This window comes from Alosa pseudoharengus, unplaced genomic scaffold, assembly GCF_046254945.1.
Source record: "Alosa pseudoharengus isolate Yale_2024_CS ecotype anadromous, Long Island Sound unplaced genomic scaffold, YU_APseudo_1.1 YU_APseudo_1.1_scf_16, whole genome shotgun sequence".
Classification (NCBI taxonomy): Eukaryota; Metazoa; Chordata; class Actinopteri; order Clupeiformes; family Clupeidae; genus Alosa; species Alosa pseudoharengus.
In genome coordinates, this window is record NW_027468630.1 from 30,053,122 (window position 1) to 30,074,892 (window position 21,771).

The 21,771-nt window shown below is 41.2% G+C and overlaps 3 protein-coding genes across 4 annotated transcripts in view; all 3 read left to right on the plus strand.

The window, feature by feature from the left end:
* fbxo3 (F-box protein 3) overlaps nucleotides 1–10,722 on the plus strand; it is a 15,101-nt gene extending 4,379 nt beyond the window's left edge. The window contains exons 2-11 of one of the 2 annotated variants that reach the window (XM_076287669.1): nucleotides 586–675; nucleotides 3,084–3,247; nucleotides 4,459–4,573; nucleotides 5,104–5,308; nucleotides 5,882–5,927; nucleotides 6,071–6,155; nucleotides 6,681–6,803; nucleotides 7,063–7,178; nucleotides 8,056–8,246; nucleotides 9,248–10,722. In XM_076287669.1, coding sequence (XP_076143784.1) covers nucleotides 586–675; nucleotides 3,084–3,247; nucleotides 4,459–4,573; nucleotides 5,104–5,308; nucleotides 5,882–5,927; nucleotides 6,071–6,155; nucleotides 6,681–6,803; nucleotides 7,063–7,178; nucleotides 8,056–8,246; nucleotides 9,248–9,382 — 1,270 coding nt within the window. In that variant the 3' untranslated portion in view covers nucleotides 9,383–10,722. The remainder of the gene's footprint in view (nucleotides 1–585; nucleotides 676–3,083; nucleotides 3,248–4,458; nucleotides 4,574–5,103; nucleotides 5,309–5,881; nucleotides 5,928–6,070; nucleotides 6,156–6,680; nucleotides 6,804–7,062; nucleotides 7,179–8,055; nucleotides 8,247–9,247) is intronic. The other variant, XM_076287670.1, reaches the window with a different exon arrangement.
* Nucleotides 10,723–10,868: 146 nt separating this feature from the next.
* cd59a (CD59 molecule (CD59 blood group) a) lies at nucleotides 10,869–14,452 on the plus strand. The gene is made up of 4 exons (XM_076287676.1): nucleotides 10,869–11,630; nucleotides 11,964–12,073; nucleotides 12,647–12,748; nucleotides 13,002–14,452. The coding sequence occupies exons 2-4, from the start codon at nucleotides 12,019–12,021 to the stop codon at nucleotides 13,199–13,201; spliced, it is 357 nt and encodes a 118-aa protein (XP_076143791.1). The 5' UTR covers nucleotides 10,869–11,630; nucleotides 11,964–12,018; the 3' UTR covers nucleotides 13,202–14,452.
* Nucleotides 14,453–19,243: 4,791 nt separating this feature from the next.
* Nucleotides 19,244–20,617, plus strand: aplnr2 (apelin receptor 2). Its single transcript, XM_076286623.1, has one exon. The coding sequence runs from the start codon at nucleotides 19,244–19,246 to the stop codon at nucleotides 20,615–20,617; it is 1,374 nt and encodes a 457-aa protein (XP_076142738.1).
* The last annotated feature ends 1,154 nt before the right edge of the window (nucleotides 20,618–21,771 follow it).

A 21,771-nucleotide genomic window follows, 5' to 3' on the forward strand; every position in this document is an offset into this window, starting at 1 on the left:
TTAGGAGCAGATCTTCCACACAACTTCGATAGCCTATCAGGTCTCTTAGCTGTCCACTTCCATCAGGCCATATATAGCCTAGGCTACATTATATTTTATATTGTTTATGTAGAAAATTATACATTTATTTCTGTAATTATACATTTACCCCCCCCCCCCCCCAAGCAGAATGGGGGGAAAAAACATTAAATATACTGCTCAAAAAAAATAAGGGAACACTTCAATTATACACTGGATCAGTACTCTGACACTGTTTGGTTCTGAGCACAAGTAAAACTTTTGAGGCGAGTGTTTTATTTTGCAAGAACTGTCAGACATTCTGTGAATGTAGTTTGAGAATGGGGAAAAGGGTGGAAGGTTTCAAAAATGTGTGGAAAACCTTTTTTGAGCAGTATATTTAAATATCGCAAATTATATCGTTATCGCAGTACTCAATAATGTTATCGCATATCGCATGTTTTCCTAATATCGTGCAGCCCTACTGCCTAGGCACTAAAACATCTTGGCCAGTAACATAAACATAAGTTTACAAAAAATACCTGGTTATCAGTTGACTTCAAAATTTGCTACAATTGTTTTCCATAGCTGCAGCTTTGTGAGTCGTCGACTCAATGAGCTGTCCGGACACAATCCACTATGGAGGAGACTCTGTTTCAAACACTGGCTTGTAACTGAGTGAGTTATCCATATTTTATCTATATTTGGTATTTCTATAAATTATTCTTGTGCCTTTGCTTTCATACAGAAATGCTTTCAAGCAACATATCGGTTCAGCATACACTTAATTAATTAAGTTTTTTTTTTATGAGTTAGGGTTTGTATATTATTGTATTTGTTTATTTTCATCAGGCTATTGATTATTGTTATTGCATTGTCATTATTGTTTATTACTGCTATTTTCCTTAATGTAGTCTTACCAACATTTGAAAACTGTTCACTGTTCTTTTTAACTATTGTATTGTTTTTATTTGTCGCTTTGGACAGCAGCGTCTGCTAAATCATATAACCATAACCATACATTGGTGCTTTCATGACAACATGGTGCAAAAAACTAGTTTTTGTAGATAGTGGATGTAAAAATGAGGTATTTAGAAGAATGACCTTAATGACCACAAGAAACAAAGTTTATCTGTGAAGATGTATGCTTTTCGTAACAACAGATATGGATGCTTTGGGGCACACATTTGGGACTTACCATACCCTGTACATACACATGCTAAAGTTGACTAAAAAGAGGAATTAAAAATCATCTTTTGGAAATTGATCTTAATGCTTTCATTGAAAAAATGAGGAAAAATCCAACCTTTACGAATACCAATTTCCTTTTGAACGAGTCTCATAATTCTTTGTGAATATCTCATTATTGGCATGGGGGACTTTCCATAAGATCATCTCTCAGTGCAAAGCAAACCAGCTATTAGGCTAACTGAAATAAAACCATGCCAATCTCTAGGTATGGTGAAGGGTATGTGATAATGTGGGGCTATTTTAAAGGGACACCAGGCAAGCCTGATGCTTTTTCTCTACGAAACTCCCCCTCGCTCGGTCTGAAGCTCTTTTCCTTTTCTTTGCATCTTTCGTCAAGGGTTTTCGCTGCTTCTTCGCCGGCTCTGCCATTATACACACGTTTGTGGATGCAGGATGTAAACTGATTCTGCTTCGGTCGGTGGGTACGATACACTGAACTTGCATTCGCCCTGTAATGAGTCATTTAACCATATACCGACTTACGAAGATGAGTAATTAACACGAAAAACGTTGCCTGGTGTCCCTTTAATTCCAAAGGCCAAGGGAACTTTATCAGGATGTATAGTATCCTGGATCAATGAAATAACTGGCCCTTAAAAATAAAAATCTGCCTGCATCTATGGGAATTTAACATAGGGGTACTGTATGTATACTTATGGCCCCTGTATTTTAAGGAAGAACATTTATTTATTTATTTATTTATTTATTTATTTATTTACGATACATATTCATTCACAAAGAAAATTGGTGTCCTTAGAGGTCGGATGTTTCCTCATTTTTTTTTATTAAGGTATTTAGATACCGGTACTCTGATTATGCCCAATCTGTCTATTCTGTTAGAATGACAGGACAAATACTTCACAGAATCCCCCTTTGCCCAACTAAGGACAGCAATAGTACTACAAGGAACAATAGTACTCACCCGAAGAGTGCTCTGTGAACTGGGCAATGAACATTTGATCAGTTAGCAGAAAGCATCTGAGAAAAGTTTGGTCTTTAGTCTAGATTTGAACTGCATAGCAACTAAACGCTGCTTCACCATGTTTAGTTCTAACAGTAGGTATTACTAACAAGTATTTCTTCTGAGACCTGAGAAGTCTGGAAGGTGTGTACTGAAGCATTTCTGCTAGGTAATTTGGTCCCGTTCCATTTAGTGATTTATAAACAAGCAGAAGCGCTTTAAAGTCAATTCTGTGACTTACTGGAAGCCAATGCAGGGACTTAAATATTGGAGTAATGTGGTCAATTCTTTTAGTTTTCGTGAGAACCCTAGCCGCTGCATTTTATATCATCTGAAGCTGTTTAATAGTCTTTTTAGGAAGGCCTGTGAAAAGCCCATTGCAGTAGTCAACCCTACTGGAGATGAATGCATGAATAAGTTTTTCTAGATCTTGTTTTGACATTAGCCCTCTAAGTTTGGCAATGTTTTTGAGGTGGTAAAAAGCTGATTTAGTTATTGCTTTCATGTGGCTGTTTAAATGTAGATCACTGTAAATTATGACACCAAGGATTTTAACAGTATATTTTGCTTTAAGCCCTTTAATATCAAGGAGAGTGGCAATCTTAAGTCTTTCCTCCTTTTTACCAAATATAATTACTTTTTCTTTGTTCAACTGAAGAAAATGTTGAGACTTCCAGTTGTTGATCTTGTCAATACACTGACAAAGAGATTCAAGGGGACCATAGTCATTAGGCTTTTCGTCATTAGGTTTTTAGTCAACTTTAGCATGTGTATGTACAGGGTATGTAAACTTATGAATACTGTAGATATAGATTTTTCTGGATGAAATGTATCCATATTTGTTAAGTTTCTCTTTATTGTTTTAACTGTTCAGGTCAGAAAAAACACAAAAGGGGCAAACCTGGAAGGATCTTTTCCGATGGTACTATGCTGATCTGGGTCGTTATATAGACCACCACAGCATCCTGAAGAAAGCCTGGGATGATCTGAAAGCTTACCTGACACAGAGATGCCCGAGAATGATTGAATCCCTCAAAGGTAGAGCGGAAACATCAGCAGCAGTTTGTAAACTATGCATGACCTATACAACAAGTTATATATTTTTTATTTTTTTTTATTTTTTATTATTTTCATCAAGAAGTAATACATATACCAGCATATACTGTGTAACTTCATATCAGCATCAAAATACAAATCATACTAGTAACAGTACTCCTTTACTCCACAGGATCTTAACCCACACTCATGCATGCTCATACAGTACTCATACATTCACATACGGCTCCCACACACAGCTGCGTGCATCGCGTTGCTGGAGACGCATCCCATTCACTTTAAATGGGCTCACGTGATCCGTTGCCGAACTGAATTGTGGGTCCGTCGCGTCGCGTTTCTCCCGCTGCTCGCATTGATGAGTTCAGCTGTTGCTGCACCGACAGACGCACCAGCCAATCAAGCCAATCTACGGATGGCACCAACCAATCACATTACGGTTTTACTTCAAGTCATTTGCATAGCTACCGTCGGGAACACCCACTGGAATGCGTTGACGGAACGCAGCTGTGTGTGGGAGCCGATACACACCTTCCCAGCCATACACATACTTTGCTCTCCATACTACCACTCACCCACATATACCATATTCCACTCATTCACATGTAACATTTATTCCCACTCATCCATATTTCACATTCATTCCCACACACACACACACACACACACACCACACACACGTTTGGTTTCCCGCTCTCAGTCGCCATACCTAGTTCTTATTACTTAGCCACTTAATTTACAAGGCTTCATATATCTTCTGCCATACATTGTTAAATTGTTGTATTTTGTTCCGATCTTCAAACATTGATTATTCTATATTTAAATAGTATTTCATTAGACCCTTCCATTGCTGTAGTGATGGGGCCTCTGAATCTTTCCAATGCTTTAAAATAATTTTTTTGTATACTAAAGAGGAGAAGAGGACCATCCATCCAGTGGGATATTTTAGCCTAGCTGTGTTTTGAAAAATACTATTTAAAATATAAAAATACTGAAAAAGACCGTAAATTCAATTCTAATTATACAAGCTATATTATTTGGTTAAGTCTTTCCATGGTTAGTATAATGACCGTGACTTTTTTTTCCAGAGCTGATTGATTCATGGAATCTACTGTTCTACTGTTCATGGATACTGCTGTTCAACTACATGGATACTGCTGCTTCTCTGCTTTGATGTTGTTTTTTGTTTTGAATAGAGGGAGCTAAGGAGGAGGAACTCGATGCCATTGAGGCCCAGATTGGCTGCAAGCTTCCCAGTGACTACCGTTGTTCGTACCGAATACACAATGGGCAGAAGCTGGTGGTGCCTGGGTAGGAGCACACTTTCTGACAGGCTGATTTTTCAGAAGGGTTGTGTGACAGATACCGTAAGCGGTTGTGTAGTGAATCAACTGTTAATTAAGGCATGTCATTAAGGGCCTCAGCTATCAGCATGTATTGTACTGTGGTTGTGTTCTATTTCCATGGACTTTTGTAATCACAGCTTTCAGACATCCCATTATATTTATAAGTATTTTGCGTTGACATTTTTTGTCTTATTTTATTTTCTGGCAACCAGCAGCATCTACTGACAGCATGTTTTGCTGGAGTGTAGGACAGAGTGGGAAGACCAAATGTATGATTGCCACTTTGGCCAATGGTGGAAATTGTGTGTCTGAACTTGAAATAGAAGGTCTTTCATTTAAAATAATGCAGCATCATATTTAAGTAATTTCTCAGGCATTCTGATACAACTGTATTTAATTGTGGTTCTGAATATGCATCTGAATGTGCATCTTACATGATATTATATAAGGCCTATTTAACTAGTAGCTAAAGTAAAACTTGTGGATATTTATCAGATTGATGGGCAGCATGGCCTTGTCCAACCACTATCGCTCTGAGGACCTGCTGGACATTGAGACCGCAGCAGGGGGGTTCCAGCAGCGGAAGGGCATGCGGCAGTGCCTGCCCCTCACCTTCTGCTTCCACACGGGACTCAGCCAGTACTTGGCCCTGGAGGGCACTGAAGGCCGCGTCCGCAGTGAGATCTTCTACCACTGTCCGGTAGGAGCCTCCCGCCATTTCACACTCTGAGTTACAGCACAAACCCCTACATGTTTCAAGTCTTTCTCCTAAATAGCTGCAGTATGTTCAGAACTAGAGTAGCAGGTATGCTGGTATTACTAACGTTGACAGTGTTTCCCACAGAATTTAATTCCATTTGTGGTGGTTGGTTTGCAGAATTAACTTGAATACAACGGTTTTTAACAAATTAGCACAGCGTGGTTATGATGCTAACCAGATTTAAGCACAATTTAGTACAACCTGGAAAATCATTGTGTGGTGGTCAATGTTGATATTGTGGTGGGCCGCCACAAATAAGTCAATGTATGGGAAACACTGGTTGAAGTTGGTCCCAGACACCTCTTGTCCAATATTTGGTCTTATGTAGCAGAATATTTTTTGTTGAATGAAGAATATGTATAATTGCGGTTCTTCTGTGTATGTGGGAATTTGCAGGCAGTTCAGTGCAGGGTCCTCCTACATAATTGTCTTGACACCACTAGGGGGAGGTCTCGACCCCTGTAATATTTATACTCACCTCTTGAGCCGTTCTGACTTGCCATTCTTTTGTAGGATCAAATGGCCCAAGATCCATCAGCCATTGACATGTTCATCACAGGTATAAAACTGTTTCTGTTTCCTCATACTGCACATATATTATTACCAATTGCAGGTGAGCTGTACAGTTTCTTTAGTCACCACTCTCATCATGTCTGTGACTGAGTGGTTTGTATTTTTCTGAGCCTCTGTAACTCATCACAGGGTCAAGCTTTACAGAGTGGTTTACCTCATATGTCCATAATGTGGTGACCGGGGAGTACCCAATCATCAGGGACCAGATCTTCAGGTATGCATCGCAAGCCACTACACATGAACGTGTAGTTGTATATTGGGTTATGATTGCCATGCAAATTACAAAGGTGTGACTGTATGTCTACATATTGGATGGGATTGTCAAACTGTGACATGCCAGGGGACTGTAAATGAGCCTGTAGCAGCCGATAACGTAATAACAGCCAATAATGTAATAATGGCCAATAACATAATAATTATAATTCAATAAAGCAAATAATGTAAGAATTTGCCAATAATGTAATAAAATGCGTCAAATGGCATTTATGTTTAAAATTGTACAGGGTCTAAATAAGCCAACAAACAAACATGTTAAAGATGCATCAGAAACAGAACTAAAAGAGTTGTTCACCCTCAGTGTGCATGATCAGTGCACACACACACAGGCAGGGCTGCACTAATTAATGCATCACATGCTGAGCAGCCCAGATGCTCTGGAGCGGCCGTGCCCGCTGTGACTTGGCTTAGAGCACCTTCCTCGGTCACTGCTCATCGTCCCTCTCCTAATGTTTTGTCTCAGGTATGTCCATGACAAACAATGTGTGGCCACCACAGGTGACATCACTGTCTCCGTCTCTACCTCCTTCCTGCCCGAGCTCAGCTCTGTGCATCCCCCGCACTTCTTCTTCACCTATCGAATCAGGTACTTTTCACTTATGAGACTGATGAAGGGTGGCATTCTGTGGGTGTACATTAACTTACTGCTTCTGCCTGTACTGTGTGTGTGTGTGTGTGTGTCTAAGTATGTGTGTGTACATGTAAGTGTGTAAACTCACTGCTATGGTGTGTGTGTGTAAACTCACTGCTATGGTGTGTGTGTGTGTGTGTGTGTAAACTCACTGCTATGGTGTGTGTGTGTGTGTGTGTAAACTCACTGCTATGGTGTATCATCCCTGCATCAGAATTGAGATGGCCAGAAATGCCCTGCCTGAGAATGCCTGCCAGCTGGACAGCCGCTACTGGAAGATCACGAACGCCAATGGCAATGTGGAGGAAGTGCGAGGACCGGGTGTGGTCGGTAAGAAACCTGTCAATCAGGTGACAGACCTAAAGCATTAGCTGTGGCAGTCAGCCCAGTTGTTCTGAAGATACATGGGGCCAAGTGTATCAGTGTTTGTGTACAGCTTGCCATAGAACCATGTGTATGCGAAATCCCACAATTTATGTGTGGACGTTTTTAGTCCTTGTTATCAAATGGAACGTGCAGCTAATTCATAAATCTGAAAGTGGGTCAAATCGTGTGCATATGAACATGCTTAATGTCCACCCCCACAATTATCCTTTTATGGTCTACACAATGGACTATATTCCACGGAAGCCTCTTTAGCTAGCTCATGTATTTCCATTGGAGCAACACCCAGCATGGTCCATGTTCACAGGTACACTAAAACAGTAGTGGCTACAACACAGGTGACGCTCCATCGAAAATGTATGAGCAGGCTGAAAAGCCTTCCAGGAAGAGCCTGGCAATACAGTACATGTGCGAGAATGCAGTGATTGATACACTGGCCATTTAGTCTACTTGCAGTGATTGATACACAGGCCATTTAGCCTACTTGCATCACTTTTAGTTGCTTTTGGTGTCAACAATCTGCAAATTACAAATATTATGTGAAAGGCACCTCCAAACTATTTGCAGAAGTATGCTGGTTTTCTTGGCAAGTATCTTTTCATGAATACAGTTCCGTGGGTCGTGCTCTGAGTGATGTCTGTGCGTGTGCACTTTTGATACATGTGGCCTTTAGTCTCATCCCCTTTCAAGTTATGAATGACACTAGCATGTGTTTGTTACTTAGTAGCAGCTAAACAGATTAAGACTTCTGGTGAAATGCCTTTTAACAGTTACTCTAATATTGTTTCCTCCTCTGAGTTGGTGACTTTAATATTGTGTCCAGGGGAGTTTCCTGTGATGACTCCTGGCAAAGTGCACGAGTACGCCAGCTGTACTACCTTCTCCACCACTTCTGAGTACATGGAGGGACACTACACCTTCCACCGGCTAAAAAACAAGGAGGAGGTCTTTGACGTTCGCATCCCCCGCTTCCACATGGTCTGCCCCACCTTCCGCGAGTCAGTCGTTCGCTCTGTAAGTGCTGCACGTCCTGCGCCTCGGTTGCCACAGCAACATTCCGTGTGCCTGATCAGTTGTGGTAGATATAGATTGAGTTTGTGTATTTTCCAAAGCCGCTGGAGTTTTCTGCCTGCATTTTAGGGGAATAGTGCTGGTTTAAGGAAAACAGAACTGGCTGCCTATTCTAATTCCAAAGATTATAATGCAGGTTACATTGGTGCTTTGACCCGGGTTGGGTGTGAGGTTTAGTGGGTGAGTGACAGACCACTACCCAGAGATTTTGGCCTCCATGCTAGGATGCCCACTTCCCAGATCAGAGGTTGTAAGTGTCAGTTCAGTTCAGTTCAGTGCAGGACTGTGGCTACACAACACAGGTTACACCAATCCTTAGAATCAAGCATATCAAACAATCACTTTTTTGAGTTTTCTCAAGATTTGAGTTTTCTCTTGCTGGATTACTCAGCTATTCAAGGAGTTCCATATATGTGCCAGCCAGAGCATAACCCAAAGACAAAAGACACCATTTGAAATGTTTCCAATTTGCCCAGATTTGATAACAGCAAAATTAGATTTCTGTTGAGTTCAGGCTTGTCCTGAGAGATTGTAAGGTAGTAATTGAAACAATTAAATTATATTTACAAATTAAGAATGTCCTTTTGTCTTACAGTGAGCTGATCAAGCCCAAAAGGTTCATTGCACGTTTAAAATAGTTGTAGAACATATGATATATTTGTTGCGTACTGAAAGAAATCATACTCCAATAAATTCTTCCCCTACCCCACCCCACCCACCCCTCCCCTTCAAAACAATCTGAACTGTATTAATCCTGCTTAAACCCATGGATACCTGGAACATTTACAGGGAATGACCAGCACAGCCACAAGATGTTATTTTAATCAATGAAAGAATGAGAGTTGGACATGTACTTCTGAAACCTGTGGCCACAGCTCTTATTTGGACACTCACCCTCATGTGTGTGTGTGTCTCCCTCTCTCTCCTGCTCTCTCCCCCACCAGCAGAACTCCGTAAGCGATGTCTCCATTGCCCCCTTTCATGACGACAATTCTTCAGACACGGATGACTATGATGAGGGGGAGCTCCGTGGCATGAACCTGGCCGCTCCGGCAGGTCGCTGCCCTCGCCACGTCTGACACTGCCCAGTGGCACCGCACTATGAGAGGGGCGAGTTGGCAGTTTGTCAGGCCTTTACAACTCATGCCTAAGCTTTTTAAAAAATAGTTTTTAGCACAGCCGGCAGTAAAGGATGGTCTTCTTGCCCCTCTCGGGAATCTTTCACAGAGAGTTCAAGCTGCCAGTCTTCTTATGGTATTCTTTTGGTGATGATCAAATGCAGACACATTGCTTTTCCTTATTTGTTTGGAGCAAATAGGATGCGTCACAAGATGAGTGTGCTCCTGATTACATTACATTTGTGCACATACAGACAAAGACACATGACTCAGAGACTTGATTGGTGTGGTCTGACTTCTCCAATCCGCTGTTACAAATCTGCTTCTCTGCATCAGTGCAGTTGGTTTGTTTCCCAGAAAAACACAGCTTTGCCACTAATGCTATGAACCAATGGACTCACGTTCAGTGATGTCACAGTCAAAGAGGTCAGATATTACCACTTTAGTGGTTTGACTCCAACATGAGACAAAGATCTGATGTGATATGTAAAAAAAATAAATTATGGTGCTCATGTCTTTACCAGCATAGGATCGATGTGTATGAAACTTCTTTGTAAAATACGATATTGCCACAGACAACAACATCCCATGTAGTTTAAAGAGTTTTTTAGAATTTTGTGATTAACTGAGAAGTGATAAGTAAAACAGCACAAGTGTCAGATCTTACAGTTACGGAGTAACAGATACTTTATTATTTCTCTCCCACTCCAAAGTCACTTACCCTCCCATAGAGACAGTTGGTTTTGTTTGCTTGGTCTGATTCCTTGGCTTGACCCTGATTTATTGTTTCAGCTTTTAGCTTTATTGTCATCCAGTGTTCTCTGGTCTATAGAACCTGAATGTGGAAAAGCCTGTCAGGTGCAAGAGATGTATACACCGCTTTCACCTTTTTGAAGCAGCCCATCATCTCGGGTGTAAACAGAGAACTGGACTTTAAATTATCTGGTTCAATCAGAACAAAAGTATTTGAATAAGTACCATGGTAAAGATTTCTTTTTTCATGTTTTGCCAAGTGGGTAAGTGTTCTACCCTTTTTCGGTGTACAGTATATATATGTATAGAGAGAGAGATATGAGGTTTCTTTTCTTTTGTTATATTTTCAGTTTTTATTGTGGGTGATTGCTAATTAATATTTTAATTAGTTTCTCCTTTTTTGGAAAATAAGCTGTGCAATAGAGCTTTCATTTATCTACTTTTGTTTGAAGAAAAATCTCTTATTTGCAAGTGTATCAATTATATTTTTTCTTTATAAATGTGTGTCATGTTTTTTATGTTTCAGGTAAAATAAACACTATGCTTTACTTGGCTGTGGAATGACTGATCTTTACCCAGTGTGACATCGCATATTAACTTTGAATGGTGAACTCCAAATAGATGAATTGCCACAATCTGGCATCAAAAACATTCAGACTAATACAAAAAAACCCTGTTTTTAGTTTAGAGGGAATATCTAGAATTCACCCTTGTCATTTGGGATCTACTGCATCTCTGGCTTCAACAATGACATCGGTCAAAGAATGACAATAATTCAAAGCACTTTCAACAATGACATCTTTTGATTTTGAGATTTTTTTAAATCCCAATGGCTGTTTGGGAGGACACACGGGCCTTTGTTTGGAGAAGCCTAGTCTTACAACAATCCTTTATGGGCTGTTTGCTCTCTTTACTTCATGCTGCCAGCGTGTCCTCAAGAGGCCTTTGTGGTGTGGGTAGGGGACCTTTGTTTAGCCGCCCAGGGCAAGCTGGAGCTGCTATGCCTTCATCCCCGTCTCCTGTGTCTCCACACTGGACCTGAACTGCCCACCACCACTCAGAACATATCTCCTTATGTTTCTTGATGGTATCATTTGCTCATTGATGGTAAATCTTAGGGGAAGTTGTATATGTTTGAGTTCAAATGTGTGTCGGGGTGTAAAGTGTGCGTTGTCTGTAGCCAGAGAGAGGGGTCTTGTTGTAAGGGCACCATACTCATTTATTACATTCACACTTTTTTTCCCTTGATCAGGAGAGGGAACAATTGAGCCAGCGGTGACAATGACCTTATATTTGGCAGGGTCACCCATACGACCAATTGCAATTCTAGCCAGCAGGCTTGGGGGCGTAGAGAGTCTGTGGGGTCGTGAGTATAGCATTCTTCACAAGATCAAAACTCATTGGCAGAAGAAAGAAGAGGGTGCAAAGCTTCTCAGTCTCAGTGTACTCCAAGAAGGTAAGAAGCATACAAAACTATATGAATCATGCATGTGTTTTCAGGTGCTTATGTGTCAAGCAAATACATTTTAAGCAATAAGCAATAAATAAGCAATGTTTTAAGGAATTAACAGCTATGATATATATTATTTGTCTTGAGTTTACTGGGACTGCAGGGCAGGTTCAGTTTAATGTGCCTCATGACCAAGTGCTAAAATCATTAGAGTTAGTATTGAAAAAATTTGAGTTTGTTTCAGGCAATGTTTCAACTTGACATGATCAACACTTAAATATTTACTAACATAAACATATCATTAAGTGATATGTATTCATTAATTCCATGTCTTTTCAGGAAGGAAGGGAGATATTTCTGGTATCCAAAGGGGATTTGATATTTGCACACAACGATGAAAACATCTGTTGGGATTTGCATTGTTTTCTGTCTTGCAATATTTGGACTGGGTATGTGAAATGATTTTGATTATTTTTCTCCATTGATGAATTGTAGCATAGTACAACATAACAAAACACTATTCACATGAAATACCTATGGTTTAACTATTCATTTCTAATCTTTAAATTACTTCAAATGCTACAAATGTTAACCATATCAACTGATGTCATCTGAAGTTTCTCACCTAATGTTTACTTCAGTATTCCTACTTCAGTCTTCTTAATTTTCTTCTAGAATTTAATGAACAGCCCACCAGTATCTGTTTGATATTGTTGTTCTGAATGTACATGGATCCAAAGATTATGACTATTTTGGAAACTGTATAACAAAACGTTTTGTTAAAGTGAATGTACAAGTCGTCTTCCAATTTTGACATGGACAGTGCTGTGGGCACACGTTTACACTGGATACAATGAAATGGAATCTTAAAGCTCTACTGGTACAGATATACTGGTAGGCTAATTCTGATAGAATAGTCCCTTTCAACATATGCCCTGGCTAGAGAGAGAGAGATTCATCAATTGACTATCTAGATGGTTGGTGTAGTGCTATATTAACTCAATAAAAATCTTTTTGTCCAGGCTCTGCACTACAATGCTACAAATGTAAAGATTACACTGGGAGCTGCACCAAGGTCAAAGGCTGTGGCTGGGAGGATGCCTGCCTGACTCTGAAGGAGAGAGGTGCTTCTCTTCCCTACAACTTACTCTTATATTCATTTAAATCCAGTAAACTACACTGTCTCTTGTTATTGGAAGTCTTTTAGAGTGGTGATTTGCACGCTTTGCAAACATATCCATTCCTAGTTGAATGTTATTAACCATGGTAGATATTGTTCAGTAATATTAGCCATGACCTTGGCATAGATGATAATGGGTAATAGGGTATTCGACTATTATAAGGATAAATCCTAACGCTTCTGCCCTCAACACATAGGTGGCTTGATCTACCGCCAGTGTATCAAGTACTCTGACTGTGATTACAACCGGCTCTCCCAGATGTTCCCTTCAGTGGCCAGCTTCACATACAGATGCTGCAGCAGTGACCTGTGCAATGCAGCCCCTCTCACTGCTGCCGGCAAGCCTCTGCTGGGCCTGCTGGCGTCCCTGGCCGTCTTCTGGTGGTGTGTCCTCTAACCCAGCCCAGGCAAACATCCAAAGAGTTGGACCATGTGGCAAACGGAGCAGCGATTCGGAGAATGACTAATCACATCCTTGCTGCCTTTCCTGTCTGATTTGTGCACTAAATGGTTAGGCTTTGTTCGTATGTGAATGGGAATATGCATTAATTTTGTACGTCTAAAATTGTCATTTTTGTCTGCAAATGAAGTGTGCATACTTCAAAAAACACAAGGCGTAAATATGTGTGGCTTTTTAAAGATAGCTTTGATAAAGGAGTGCTTTGGCACTTTAAATGTAAGCTAAATGAGTAAAGCTCACACAGAAAATAGTGTATGTACTACTGCAGTTATTAAGGAAGTGACAGGATAAACTTGCACATATGCCAAAAAATAATCTTTTTATCTGCACATGTGTGTAATTTGCTGTATTTTGTAAAGACATTTGTGTTTTATGAATCACCTGCCATTACCAAACCATTTTCATTCTTCGACTCTACCCTTAATTCCTAAATATTGCCTTTCTCCCCTATTAAAATGACAAAAAAGTATTTATCTTGGCTCTCCTGTACCTTATAGTCTAGATGATAGAGTGATTAATAGTCCACATGATTACATCTGATGGTCACAGGAGTTGCAACATGTTTACTAATAGGCCAGTGGTACAACCACACAGGAAAGAATCCATCTCAGGGTATCAGACATGTTTTACCTGTTAATGGCTTGTATGAATGTTTTTGTACCATTTAGTTAATCCAATGTTCAGCTAAATTCAGTTTATCCATATTCAGCTTTTAGTTTTCATGGAGATACAGTAAAGACTGGTCACATCACGTGCCAAGAAAAATGTTTTTATGTTAGACAAAACAGTGATTTTGTTGTAAAATATACATATGTTTTACATGGGGGCACAGCAAAAGCTTTCATTGTTGTGATTTTCTGTTTAATATTTTACACCCAAATTCCATGGAAATTTGTTCAGACTATGTGCTCTGTGCTCAGTTTGCACCCACAGTGGCTACCTGCCACTGCCTTGCCATGTGGAGCCAGATGTGACTGATGTGAGGTCACATGTGGGAGGCTGGCTGGAGAGTGCTCCAGAGGCCACTGGAAAACACGGCCAACTCTCCTTCTAAACTCCACCCATCCAGCCACAATGAAGCGCCTTTAAACCTGTTCTCTGATCTCAGCAGAACTGCTTCTTTGAACTGCTTTGACAATGGATTGGATTGATGTCAAAATTTAAACTGGAGTAAACAAACTAATCTTGTGGGCTGTCCCATGGGTTTTTCCTGTGTATTGCAATAGCTCTGGTTTGTGGTGAATATATGCTGGTTGCTTGTTGGACTTCAGTCTGGGAAAGATGCTGAGACTAGGGGCTGCCACGATATGTCGGAACCTGGAAATACTAAGTGGAGACAAGGGTGGTAGAGAAAGCATCAGCAAGCAGTTGGGAGTTGGTTATGTATATAAAATTGCCGATGACAGTGTTTGGAGAGCAGAAAATAATGTACAGCATGATAGTACACCTACATCCATAACGCCAAGCATATGAATGTTAGAAGTTATGGGGTGAAAAGCCATGGAGGTTGCAGAGAGGTCTGTCTCTCATTCTCCAAAGGTTTTAGTGTTAATAATAATACCAAAGTAGTCAGGTAGTAAGTTCATTGAAAATAGTAGGAAAAAACTTTAGACAGCATTTTGGCAGTATGTTACTGAAGGTAAATATGAAAGGTGGGTTTTGTCCCCACGTATTGAGCAATACCACATTACATTTAATGTTTTATTATTACTCTCCCCAGTAACCCCAGTTTTTCACAGATTCTAAAACTGTGATAATATTACAGTTATAGGGAAGATTAAGTAAATAGTATACATTCAAATATCAGCCTATTAATAGGTCTGAGGGAAAAGTGTCACAAAACTCTCAGTTTGCATTGCCCATACCTTCACATTTACAAAAATGTGTTTTCTGCTAGAGCAAGTAGCTACATTTTGTTTAACAGGTCCAGGACCATGGAATGAGAAGCCTTGAATTATATCACCGACTATATAAAAACCTTCTTTATACAGTCTGATAAAAATGGACAGAGAAGGATAAATAGTAATATAATGAGTAATGTAACATTATATTAACCAAATCACACCACCAAAAAAGTAATACAAGTATTCATGACTTTTTAAAGGAGTAGCCTAATAGCAAAAATGTTACACACCCAAAGCTGGTCTCCACTGGGATTGCTACATGTTGATTCAATGATTTTATGTGTGCTTCTCTACATCCTTGAGCAATACCCCTAAAACTAGTGTTTTAGTGTATGTATTGTATGTACACCACACAGGCATATGCAGTTTCGGATGGACAAATAATAAACGAAAACCTTGACAATTAAACCATTTTCTATCATGTTGTTCTTATGTATATTGATGCAACAACTGAGGGGAAATGTTAATTTCTGTCCAAAAGTAAAATAAAATATAGCCGCAAGCAGAAATGAGGGGTCCAAGCAGTAAGGCTAAAATGTATTTTTGCTAATTGCAGCGCCTCTAGAGGTCAAAGGTCACCAAATTTCTTGAGTGTCCTCCTAATGGGGTCTTGAGTCCATGTACTAAGATTGTTTTTGATACATGAAAGTTTGGCGACTTCGCCACTGATTTCGATTGGCGGTTACGGGTGAACGGTTTTACATATGGGTTTAAAAAGCAGGACTTTTGTAAGGCATGGTCTGAAGATAATGTGTGTCAAGTTTAGTGACGATCGGGCAAAATTTGTGACCTGTGGAAATTTATTTTCACTTTCGCTAAAATCCAATATGGCGGGAAATCCATAATGGCGGAAATTGACATCATAGAACGTCGAAAGTTGAACTCGGCTTGGTCCAAGGATTCCAATGATACCTCATTTTTTTTTAAATCGGGTCAAAGGGTCAAAAGACATGCATGAATGTATGAATGTATGCATGAATGAAACTTTTTCATTTTTCGCTGCTTGGTCCCAAATAATAACAGGAGATTATGTTCTGGACTCTATTGCTGAGGCATATGAAAATGAGATGCATTGGCCATTACTAAAATCACTTTGATTAACTACATTAAGAAAAATTGTTTTTTTCAAAGGAATAGTGATAGGATCCATTATCAAAATATTGCAATTCAATCCCTGACTTACTTTAATGTCTGACTTTGTAGGCAAATGAATGACATGACAGTAGATTATTTTGAGGATGTAGCTTTTAGCAACTGTGTTTATTATAGGCCTGTCACTTGGTTGCCAAAAGCTTGAGATGGGACACAAATGAAGGAAGGAAGTGTGTCATGTTGCCCACAAAAAAAAAATATAATGAGTTTGATGTACTTGTGGAAATGAGAATAACAGACACACTTTCATGACGGAATATTTTTTTCAGACCCAGTGAATTACTGAAGCAAAAACTGGAGCATATCTTGCTACTGAGGTCATATGAACGAACTAAACTCACTGAGCCCTTTGTATCAATATGATATGGTGAACATTTGCAACATTTGAAATAAATTATGTCAGAGACTCTTGCTTGGACTTCAGGCTGGGAAAAGCATGAGGGTGTCTAATCCATTGAATCTAGATCATTCACACTCCTACTCATCCTCTGTAATAGCAGCTTTTCTCACCAAGGACAATAAAAATGTGTAATCTGTGCCAGCTATCCACACAGAGAGATACACTCTCTTCCATATACCCCCCCCCCCTCCCCAACAACAACAATAACAAACAACAACACATTCATTGCTTAAATGACACAAGTTGTTCTTACAGTCATGACTACTTCCCATACCCCCTCCCCAAACCTTGTTGACCCCTTGCCCTTCATAAACACCATCCTGTTTGAACAGCTGGTCCCACATTGTGCAGTGAGTCTGAGAGGAAGTGAGAGAAAGCAGTGGGTTGGTGAGTACTGAACAGAAGTTGTGGCTGTATGTTCATTAAGAATACTGAGTGTTTCTGGACATGTTCTGAAAAGGGCATGAGCTTAGAGTAGAAAGGTTGTTGGTTGTGTCTTGGACATTTGTAATGAGACAATCACAAAAAACACAGGCTCTCCGCTATTGTTGTATCCTGTCAAGGAAGATATCTTAGTCCTGCATCAGGGTTTTTCTGGGGACAAAAGTCCCAGTTTCATTACGAAAGGAGGTTTTTAAAGCTTGCATGCATTCACACGCTGTACTCTGAAATGACATTTCTGACTATCAAAGCGTATTAAAGCTGACTCAAATGAACTGCCAAATCTGAATCTCTGTGTTTTCAGAATGTTAGGAAGAAAAAAGGGTGATTGTGGTAAGCAGGTGTTGTAGTAAGCAGTGGTTGTAGGATGAGATATGTTGGTCTTTCACACACTCACAATAAGAAAGTGTTGGCTCAACATTAGCAAGGTGTTGTCACAGTGACATCTTGTAAACAACTGTTCTGTTTAAGCTCATCAGTTCAGCTACACTTCTCTGATGCCAACAGCTCCTATTTACTCTGCAAATACAAACCATCATTCCACTTTCCACACATAACAAAAAGTTCAGTGTTGTTTCTCTTTCAGGGTTTCACTTCTGTTTGACTGGGATTAGTTTACAAAAGAGATGGAATGTTCATAATACAAAAGTACATTTACAGATCTAATGTCAAAAGGTAACAATCAACCTTCTGACTCAGTCACACTGACTGCTTAACTTTACTTATCTGCAGCTTTGAGCATCGTGTTAACTTGACATGACTCATAAATCTTTTTGTTTTCCGTCAAAAGATCAAACCGTATTCATGGCCTCCTTAAAACCAATACTGTAACTGTATGATCCTCCACCAAATCAATCAGACATGGTTACCATAGCTTTGAAAATATTTTTACAGATGTTGAACATGAGAGGGTCTTTCCTTTGAGTATAGAATTAGAGCGGTGAGAACTCTCATCGTCCATCATCTGTATACATTTGGTCAGGTGTCAAAGAACAATGTAGTCAGCTGACATGGTATGTGTTTCTACAAGTTGTGTCATGAATGACAACAAGTTTGCTGAGGAGAAAGGCTTTAAGACTGTCCCAGAGTCACAGTGTGCACACAGTTTGTGTTTGCAGAGTGGGAGGGGGGTCAGGGGATGTGGGGGGCTGGGTATGGGATTGTCAGCAAATCTGGGAAAGCGGCAGCAGGGGTGGTCTGGACGGTGGAGATGAGCGGGACACAGGAGGCTGGACGAGGCAAGAAAAGGGAGGATAAAACAGAGCAGCTACAAACGTCATCCCAGGAGAAGGATGTGAGGGCACCGGAATAGATGACATGCAGGAGACACACTGGACTATTGCTCCTCAACAGAACAGCCTGGACCAAAAAGTAAAGCATCGTCACTGAAGCGCAAATGCTGAGGTAAGATCCTACTGATTCCTTGCTGGCAGCTGGCATGCAGATTATTCACCCTAAAAAGTTTATTGAAATAAAGCTTGTTGTATTTTGTTATATCATTGCGAAATCAGTTTAAAACTGAGGGGAAAAAATGAGTTTTGATCTCTGTTTTAATGTAAAAATAAATTGTCAAATGATCTCTGTTTTAATGTAAATGTAATAAATTGTCAAATGAAGTCAGTACACAGACCGTGCATATTTACATTTATAGTATAGAGACATAAGACACATAGGCCTAGATTAAATAATAATTTGGTTTCAGGGGAAAATATTAATTTAGTATCAGACCATACTTTCTGCTGATTCTGCTGAGGATTAATGTTAGGACCCCAGCATGCATACTGTACTGAGCTCGCATGTCTGGCTATCAGGTCACTAAAAGTCACTCGATATTTTCATGCTCATATTATTTATTACCTATTGGGAATGTCAAGGAAAATGTTTTGTCCTTATTCAATATGTTTGGTCAGCGCATGAAGAATATTCCGTTAAACATCTTCTTCACTCTTAAATAGCTGTGGATTGGTTTCCTTTTCAGCTACATCCTCTAAGAAGCGGAAAGGTAATTAAAGGAAGGAAAGGGCTACTGACTCAAGGGCCCTGCACACACACGCCACTGTGGCTGCTGCCAGCTTGGGAGCGATGTCCCTTCCTGAGGCACGCTTCTCCACTCCTCCACCTTCCTCTTCCCCTTCCCCCCAGTGTGACTACAGTGAGTGGAGCCCCTCACTGGTTTTCATACCTTCTGTCTACGTTCTAGTTTTTGTCCTTGGATCTCTGGGCAATGGTCTGGTCCTCTGGGTGTACCTGGACCGGCCCAGGGGGAGAGTGGCAAGAGTCAGCAGCTGCTCGAAGTCCAGCAAGCCCAAAACTGCTTGCAGTGGACCCTCCACCCCGTCGTCATCCCGCTCCATCACCGACTCTCTCATCGCCAGCCTGGCCGCAGCTGACCTGGCCTTTGTGCTGACTCTGCCCCTCTGGGCTGCGTACACAGCCCTGGGCTACCACTGGCCCTTTGGCAAGCCCCTGTGCCAGGTCAGCAGCTTCATAGTGGCACTCAACATGTACGCCAGTGTCTTCTCCCTCACTGGCCTCAGCGTGGAGCGTTACTGGGTCATCGCACGGCGACGCACAACAGGGGCCATGCGGGGCGCCGAGCTGTGCCGGGCACCGGTCGTGGTGAGTGTGGTGTGGTTGGCGGCGGGTGTGCTGGCCCTGCCGGCTCTCCTGCTCATGACGGTCAAGCAGGTGGGCCTGGGGAGCGAGTCCGATGACAAGTGGCCTGAGGAGGAGGACGCCGGCCTGCCTCAGGACTCCGCTCTGGCCTTCATCTCCTCCTGTGACATGGACTACTCCAGCCTGATCCCCGGCCAGCTGGAGCCGGAGGAGCGCGAGCGGCTGGAGGTGGCGTGGGGGGCGGCGCTGGGCCTCAAGTCCACGCTGCTGGGCTTCCTGCTGCCGTTGGCCGTTCTGCTGCTATGCTACTGCTCGCTGGGGCGCCTGCTGGCCCAGCACTTCCGCGAGAGTCCGCGGCCCGACCGCGGGCGCCAGCGCCGGCTGCTGCGCGTCATCGTCACCCTGGTGCTGGCCTTCTTCCTGTGCTGGCTGCCCTACCACGCCAACAAGAGCCTGGCCATGCTGATGGAGCTGGAGCTGCTGCCCTACTCCTGCCCCTTGGTCCAGCTGCTGCTCCTGGCCCACCCCTACACCATCTGTCTGGGCTACGTGAATAGCTGCCTGAACCCTCTGCTCTACGCCTGCTGTGACACAGCCTTCCGCAGGCGCTGCAGGGCCCTCCTGAAGAACATCGGCTGCAGGTCGAGGTGCAGCAGAGTGACTGAGGCTGAGGAAGAGGAGGAGGAGGAGGAAGAGGAGAGCGGGAGCAGGAGCTCAGCCATCCCCTCTGTACTGCATGCAGAAGCAGGGGACAGCCAGAAGGACAGCACTGAGAAAGACTGGAATGGTCAGCTCAGGAGGGTGGGAAATGGAGAACCCAATCCTTGTGGGACGGCATAGTTGCAGTTTCAGATGAAGTCAATTTAATACATGGACACAACCACACTGTCTGAGAACACTGAGGAATTGTGGGAATTGACTAGTGGGAATTAGGACTTGTTTATTTTATTTTGAAATGCTGTCACTGTTTTTGAGATTTGAGATGACCATAAAAATTTTCCATTTCCTGTTGGTGAACCAAAATTAGGCTACATCGAATAAAAACAGTGTTTTTCTCCATGACCAAGACTATATTTTCACTATTAGTTCTTACCTCAATAAAATAAGGAATATGAGTCAAATAAAAAGACATCCTATGCAACTTTAAGACATAGGACGATTTTTAATTCTGTCAGATAAATATTGTTTTTCAAAATATTAGAGGTCATATTGAATACACATACTGGGGGGATGAGGTGCTATTCTGTATTTTGACATACAAATAAGGGGTTTCACTGAAGTGCTTCACTATGCAAATTAGAGGCCCAGATTTAACTAAATCAGCACACTTAACATGGGAGTAGCATTCCGGTAATTTCAATATTTGAATTGCATGCACAATTGGATATTTAGATAATAAGAGAGATTTTGATAAATGTAGAATTATTTTCATCTAGTTTTCTCTGTGAAATAGGAAAGGAATTTCTTGAATTCTTGAAATTCTTGAATTTCCCCTGGGGATCAATAAAGTATCTATCTATCTATCTAGGAGATGGCTAAACTGCACAGTGCAAAACAACATGGATGTCCGTGTTTTCTGTTTGAAAAAATGCAGATGAGCAATAATAACAACAAGGCATTTCAGACAATATAGCTTACACTGAAATGGAAATCATGGGTAAGAGCATTCAGAAGCTTATTTGTTTGTTTGTAGGCTAACAGATCAATCAAGTATGCAAATCAGCTTTAACAATTCTCAGCTTCCACTTTCTCAGCATCCATCCAGCAGTGTTCTTCTGTGTGGTTATAGGATTCTACTAACATACCTCCTACAGGAAGTGCTCTGCAACAGTCAAGGCCTCTTCCTCACTCTCCTCTGTCCTTAGCACTGCTTCCCAAATCTTACACACAGTTCAACTGTCCTGCAGCTACTGATGTTCCAGCCATGAAGCCCATTTGGAGAAAAGACATCACTTCCTCCCATCTTCACTCTGCTTCCTCCACACTTGCAATCT